This window comes from Elephas maximus, chromosome 7, assembly GCF_024166365.1.
Source record: "Elephas maximus indicus isolate mEleMax1 chromosome 7, mEleMax1 primary haplotype, whole genome shotgun sequence".
In the NCBI taxonomy this organism is placed as follows: Eukaryota; Metazoa; Chordata; class Mammalia; order Proboscidea; family Elephantidae; genus Elephas; species Elephas maximus.
The window spans coordinates 108132653-108139816 of NC_064825.1; the positions used below are offsets into that span (position 1 = coordinate 108132653).

Consider the following 7164-nt stretch of genomic DNA (forward strand, 5'->3'; position numbering starts at 1 on the left):
ACAAAAAGATACTTGTTTTATTCCATTATGTAAAACAAAATATTCCCTCAATTTTCTTCTAAACTATATAATATGAACTGTGTGATAGGAACTTATATGCTTAAAATCATCAAGTGAAGGGGAAATGAAACAATGAAACAGGCAGTTGAAAATTCATGTTAGAAGATAGTTTATGATACAGTGTTTGAGAAGTTTGACTGAGAAAACACATAGAGAATTACAATAGGATTGTCAAGATGTGTAATTAATTTAAAGTGAGATTAGATGGCAAAGCTGAGGGTCCATCTCCAGCAGTTGCCAACTGCTTCAGTATACCTTTATTGAGTAAGGTAAGTTGTTGTTGTTGTTAGGTACTGTTGAGTCAGCTCCAGCTCATAGAGACCCTGTAGGACGGAGTAGAACTGCCCCATAGGACTTCCAAGGAGTGGCTGGTGTATTCCAACTGACAAACTTTTGGTTAGCCTCCAAGCTCTTAACCACTTGATTTATCCTGAGCTGTGCTCTGAAAGTGTAGTGAAATGATCTTAAAATAAATTTGAGGAGAATTCTTTTTCTGCAATTTAACAGGAGGTTGTGGGACATACGTAAAGAGATACAGGACAGTAAAGGAAATGCACATGTAAATTTACCTCTTCCACAGATGAATCATCAAGAAAAACCACCAGAAGAAAATGTAACAGAACTGATGGCATTTGTTCTCTTGGGCTTTGCTGACACGCCCCATCTCCAGTGGTTTCTTTTTAGATTATTTTTAACCATCTATATCATTATCCTGATGAGCAATGGCACCATATTTCTAATAACAAAAATGGATCCTGCTCTCCAGAGCCCTATGTATTTTTTCCTAGCAAATTTTTCCTTCTTGGAAATCTGCTATGTATCAGCTACTCTTCCCAGAATGCTGATGAATCTAGGAACCCAGAGAAGAATAATTTCTTTAGTTGCCTGTGCTACACAGATGTGCTTTGTCCTTATGTTCGGAGGTACAGAGTGTCTGCTCCTGGCAGTGATGGCCTATGACCACTATGTGGCCATTTGTAACCCCCTGAACTACCCTCTAGTCATGAACCACAGAGTCTGCATCCAGTTGGTGACTGGGTCCTGGACCATTGGAATTCCAGTTATGATAGGGCAGACTTATCAGATTTTCTCTTTGCCTTTTTGTAGATCTAACCAAATTAACCACTTCTTCTGTGACATCCCCCCAATACTCAAGCTGGCTTGCAGGGACACCTTTGTAAATGAGATGTTGGTCTACATAGTTTCTGTGTTATTTGTCATGGTTCCATTTCTGTTGATACTTGGCTCCTACAGTAAAGTCATCTCCATCATCCTGAAGCTGCCATCAGCCACAGGCCAAGCCAAAGCCTTCTCTACCTGCTCGTCTCATCTTATGGTTGTGGTGTTATTCTTTGGATCAGCCATTATTACATACTTAAGACCCAACACTAGAGACTCAGAGGGAACTGACAAAGTGCTTTCTCTTTTCTACACTATCCTAACTCCTATGTTTAATCCCTTGATATATAGTCTAAGGAACAAAGATGTTATAATTGCACTGAGAAAATTGCTATGCAAATAATTAACTTCATTAAAGTATGAGTTAAATGTATAAGAATTGTTTTCTCACATATTTTCAATCCAATTTCAGTATATGTATACCTTGTCTTCCATATTATACCAATTATTTCCAAATGAGAAATAACTTGTAATGTTGGGCCTTCCTGCTCAAGTTATGTAAGTAATATGTGTCAGCTGATAGAAAATCATTCCATTAGTAATTCTATAATTTCATTATTTGATGAGACCTTTTGCAAGTGCTGATTTAGTCACATGTAATGTAGAATATTTCACTTAGTGTAAAACATATCATTCATTTCCATGAGTGTCCACACAGTTGTGACACCCATTTTAAAAAACCAGGTTGGCAATATGCCTTATTTAAAACTATAGACTGATCCCTTGGTATCCACTGGGGATTGGTTCCAGGGCTCCCATGAATAGCAAAATCCATGAATGCTCAAGTCTCTTATGTAAAATGGCATAGTATTTTCATGTAATCTATGCACAAACTCCAGTATACTTTAAATCATTTCTAGAATACTTATGATACCAAAAACAATGCAAATGTGTGAATAGGTCTTATACAGTATAGTTTAGGAAATAATGACAAGATACAAGTGGAGAAAGGCTCAAACAATGAGTGCTGGGGAGAGACTGAGGACCTGTGAAATGGCAGAAGGCTACAGCAGGGTATGCCTACACATCACTTCATTCACATAGATTCAGGGTCGTGCTTGATGCAATAACAACAGTAATATAATCTCTATGATAAACCTGAAAAGGCCTCCTTGAGGAAATAACATTTGAACTGTTGTAAATAGTTAGAAGTAGTAACTATGTAAAGAACATTCTAGGCAGTTGTAAAAGCAAAGGAAGACCACTAAGGTTTACATTCTTAGAAGCGTAAAGAACTGATTGCCTGGGGAAAAAAAAACATGTTACCAGATGAGGTTGGAAATAAAGGCAGGTGAAAAGTTATATAGCAGTTTTCAGTTCCTGGATAGAAATTTGAATTATTCCTGTTACAACGGAAATTCATGAACATGCTTAAGATTTTCTGTAGAGAACATTTCAGCAGTCTGAATGTACCAGCCACTCCTTGGAAACCCTATGGGGCAGTTCTACTGTGTCCTACAGAATTGTTACGAGTCTGATTCAACTTGACAGCAAGGTTTTTGTTTGTTAGTTTTTTTTATAGAGAACACTTAAGAAATAATTAAAAATGCAAACTCCTCAGAACAATATTATAGAGGGTGATGGGTGTGGTAATGACCCTTTCGGGTTTTTAAATCACTTAAAATTGTAAACCTAGCCTTGAAACAAGAATCAGATGAAATGGGAAACATATTGGGCCATGGTGTGCTGGATTCTATGATGCTATTTTATTTTATTTATATATATAGTCATCCTTGGTATCCATGAGGGAATCTTTTCAGGTTCATCATTGATACAAAATCTGAGCATGCTTCAATCCATTTTATACTTCTCATATACTTTAAATCATCTCTAGATTACTTATAATACCTAACACAACCTAGTAAATACTATGTAAATAGTTGTTATACAGTACTATAGTGTTTAGGGAATAATGACAAGATGGAAGGTGAACATCCTCAAACAACAAGTGTTGGAGAGGGACTGAGGACCTGTGAAATGGTGGGAGGCTATGTGAGGATATGCTTACACATCGTTTGGTTAGCATGGATTCAGTGTAGTGCTCAGCCAGTAGTAAATTCAAGTTTTCTTTTTGGAACTTGTTTTTTTTTCTGGATATTTTCAATCCAAGGTTGTTTGAATCTGTGGCTGGTTAACCCACAGATATAGAGGACCAACTATATACACACACACATGCACATGTGTATATTTATATATAACATGTTATATGATCAATAATACATAATACAAATAATATATAATGTATATATTTTATATTATCAGTTGTAAATGGCAATTATCATGATATTTGATTATATTTGTATGCATGTGTACATATGTGTGTGTGTGTATATATATAGTTGTCATTGTTGTTAGGTGCCATCTAGTCATTTCTGACTCATAGGGAACCTATGTACAACAGAATAACATTGTCTGGTCCTGTGCCACCCTCACAATCATTTTTATGCTTGTGCCCATTGTGGCAGCCACTGTGTCAATCCATCTCATTCACAGTCTTCCTCTTATTCACTGACCCTCTACCTTACCAAGCATGCTGTCCTCCTCCAGGCACCAGTCACTCCTGATCACGTGCCCAATGCATGTGAGAGGAAATCTCGCCATCCTTCTAAGGAACGTTCTGGTATTACTTCCTCCAAGACAGATTTGTACATTCTTTTGGAAGTCCACAGAATATTCAATATTCTCTAATACCACAATCCAAAGGTGTCAATCTTTCCTCGGTCTTATTCATCATCCAGCTTTCACATGTGTGGGAAGGGATTGAAAACACCATGACTTGAGTCAGGGACATCTTAGTCTTCAAGATGACATCTTTGCTTTTCAACCCTTTAAAGAGGTCTTTTGCAGCAGATTTGCCCTGTACAATATGTTTTTTGATTTCTTGACTGCTGCTTTTATGGGTGTGGATTATGAATCCAAGTAAAATGAAATCCTTGACAACTTCAATCTTCTCTCCATTTATCATGATGTTGCTTATTGGTCCAGTTGTGAGGATTTTTTTTTTTTTCTATGTGTTGAGGCATAATCCATACTGAAGGCTGTGGTCTTCGGTCTTCATAAGTGCTTCAAGTCCTCTTTACTTTCAGCAAGCAAGGTTGTGCCATCTGCATAACACAGGTTGTTGGTGAGTCTTCTTTCAATCCTAGTACCCTGTTCTTCTTCATATAGTCCAGTTTCTCAGACTTTTTGCTCAGCATACAGATTAAATTGATATGGTGAAAGGACACATCCCTTATACACACCTTTCCTGACTTTAAACCACTCGGTATCCCCCTTGCTCTGTTTGAACAACTGCCTCTTGATCTATGCACAAGTTCCTCAGGAGCCCGATTAGATGTTCTGGAATTCCCATTCTTCGCAATGTTATCCATAATTTGTTATGATCCACACAGTTGAATGCCTTTGCATAGTCAATAAGACACAGATAAACATCTTTCTGGTATTCTCTGCTTTCAGCCAAGATCCATCTGACATCAGCAATGAAGTCCCTGATTCGATGTCCTCTTCTGAATCTGGATCGAATTTCTGACAATATACTGCTGCAGCCAGTTTTGAATAACCTTCAACAAAATTTTACTTGTGTGTGATATTAATGATCTTGTTTGATGATACCTATATTCGGTTGGATCATCTTTTTTGAGAATAGGCTTAAGTATGGATCTCTTCCATTCAATCTGCCAGGTAGCTAGCTTTCTTCCGAATTTCTTGGCATAGAGGAGTGAGCACTTCCACTGCTGCATTTGTTTGCTGAAACATCTCAACGGATATTCTGTCAGTTCCTGGAGTCTTGTTTTTTGCCAATGTCTTCAGGGCAGCTTCGACTTTTTCTCTCAGTATCATCGGTACCTGCTCATATGGTACCTCCTGAAATGTTTGGATCTCGACCAATTATATTTGGTACAGTGACTTTGTGTATTCCTTCTATCTTCTTTTGATGCTTCCTGCCTTGTTTAATATTGTCCCCATAGAATCCTTCAATATTGCAACTGAAAACTTGAATTTTTTTCTTCATTTCTTTTAGCTTGAGAAATGCCAAGCATTTTCTTCCCTTTTGTTTTTCTACATCCAGGCCTTTTCACATGTCATTCTAATACTTTGTCTTCTTGAGCTGCCTTTTGAAATCTTCTGTTCAGCTCCTTCACTTCATCGTTTCTTCCTTTTGCTTTAGCAACTCGATGTTCGGGATATCCTGTTGGCATAGTGGTTAAGTGTTATAGCTGGTAACCAAAAGGTTGGCAGTTGGGATCCAGCAGGGACTCCTAGGAAACTCTATGGGGCAGTTCTACTCTGTCTTATAGGGTCACTATGAGTCAGAATCTACTCAGTGGCAAAGGGTTTGGCTTTTTTGGTTTTACTTGATGTTCAAGTGTAAGTTCCAGAGTCTCTTCTGACATCCCTTTGGTCTTTTTTTTCCTCTCCTGTGGTTTTGGTGGTCTCTTGCTTTTTGTGCAGTTCTACTCTGTCCTATAGGGTCGCTATGAGTCAGAATCGACTCGATGGCAGTGGGTTGGGATCTTGCTTTCTTTATGTATGATGTCCTTGATGTCATTCCACAACTTATCTGATCTTTGGTCATAAGTGTTCAACATGTCAAATCTATTCTTGAGACAGTCTCCAAATCCAGGTGGGATATACTCAAGCTCATACTTTGGCTCTCGCGGATTTGTTCTAATTTTCTTCAGTTTCAACTTGAAATTTGCATATGAACAATTGATGGTCTGTTCCACAGTTGGCCCCTGGCCTTGTGCTGACTGATGATATTGAGCTTTCCCATCATCTCATTCCACAGATGTAGTCAATTTGATCCTGTTGCAACCCATCTGGAGAAGTCCATGTATACAGTCATCGTTTATGTTGGTGAAAAAATGTATTTGCCATGAAGAAGGGTCTGATCTTGCAAAATTCAGTTATGTGATCTCCGGTGTCATTTCTATCACTGAGGCCATATTTTCCAACTACTGACACTTATTCTTTGTTTCCAACTTTCTCATTCCAATAACCAGTAATTATCAATGCATCCTGATTGTGTGTTCGGTCAATTTCAGACTGCAGAAGTTGGTAAAAATCTTCAATGTCTTTATCTTTGTCCTTAGTGGCTGGTGCATAAATTTGAGAAATAGTCGTATTAACTGACCTTCCTTGTAGGCGTATGGATATTATCCTATCACTGACAAGGTTGTACTTCAGGATAGATCTTGAAATATTCTTTTTGACAATGAATGCAATGCCATTCCTCTTCAATTTGTCATTTTCAGCATAGTAGACCACATGATTGTCTGATTCAAAATGGCAAATACCAGTCCATTTTGGCTCACTAATGCCTAAGATATCGATGTTTATGTGTTCCATGTCATTTTTGACAATTTCCAATTTTCCTAAATTCATACTTCGTACCTTGCACGTTGTGATTATTAATGTGTATTTGCAGCTGTTTCTTCTCATTTTGAGTTGTGCCACATCAGCAAATGAAGGTGCCGAAAGCTTGACTCCATCCATGGCATTAAGGTCAACTCCACTTTGCAGAGGCTGTTCTTCCCCAGTCTTATTTTGAGTGCCTTCCAACCTAGGGAGCTCATCTTCCAACACTATATCAGACAGTGTTCTGCTGCTATTCATGTTTTTAATGGCTAACCATTTTCAGAAGTAGACTGCCAGGTCCTTCTTCCTAGTCTGTCTTAGTCTGGAAGCTTAGCTGAAACCTGTCTACCATGGGTGAACCTGCTGGTATCTGAATATCAGTGGCATAACTTCCAGGATCAGAGCAACACACAAGCCCCCAGAGTATCACAAACTGACTGACACGTGGGAGAAGTGCAGCTGGACTGTATATATTTTTATCATACACACAAAACAAGGAGTTTAAGCATTTAATGAACACAAGTTGACGAACAGGACCACTAAATTCAATAAAAGTGTAAATAACAA

At 38.1% G+C, this 7164-nt stretch overlaps 1 protein-coding gene across 1 annotated transcript; it reads left to right on the plus strand.

The window, feature by feature from the left end:
• The first annotated feature begins 625 nt into the window (after positions 1 to 625).
• LOC126080900 (olfactory receptor 10AG1-like) lies at positions 626 to 1582 on the plus strand. The gene has a single exon (XM_049892116.1). It carries the CDS (start codon positions 641 to 643, stop codon positions 1580 to 1582), a length of 942 nt encoding a protein of 313 aa, XP_049748073.1. The 5' UTR covers positions 626 to 640.
• The last annotated feature ends 5582 nt before the right edge of the window (positions 1583 to 7164 follow it).

Excerpts from the sequence above, each read along its gene's own strand:
- LOC126080900 (XM_049892116.1), top strand. The coding sequence starts at position 641 with ATGAATCATCAAGAAAAACCACCAGAAGAAAATGTAACAGAACTGATG.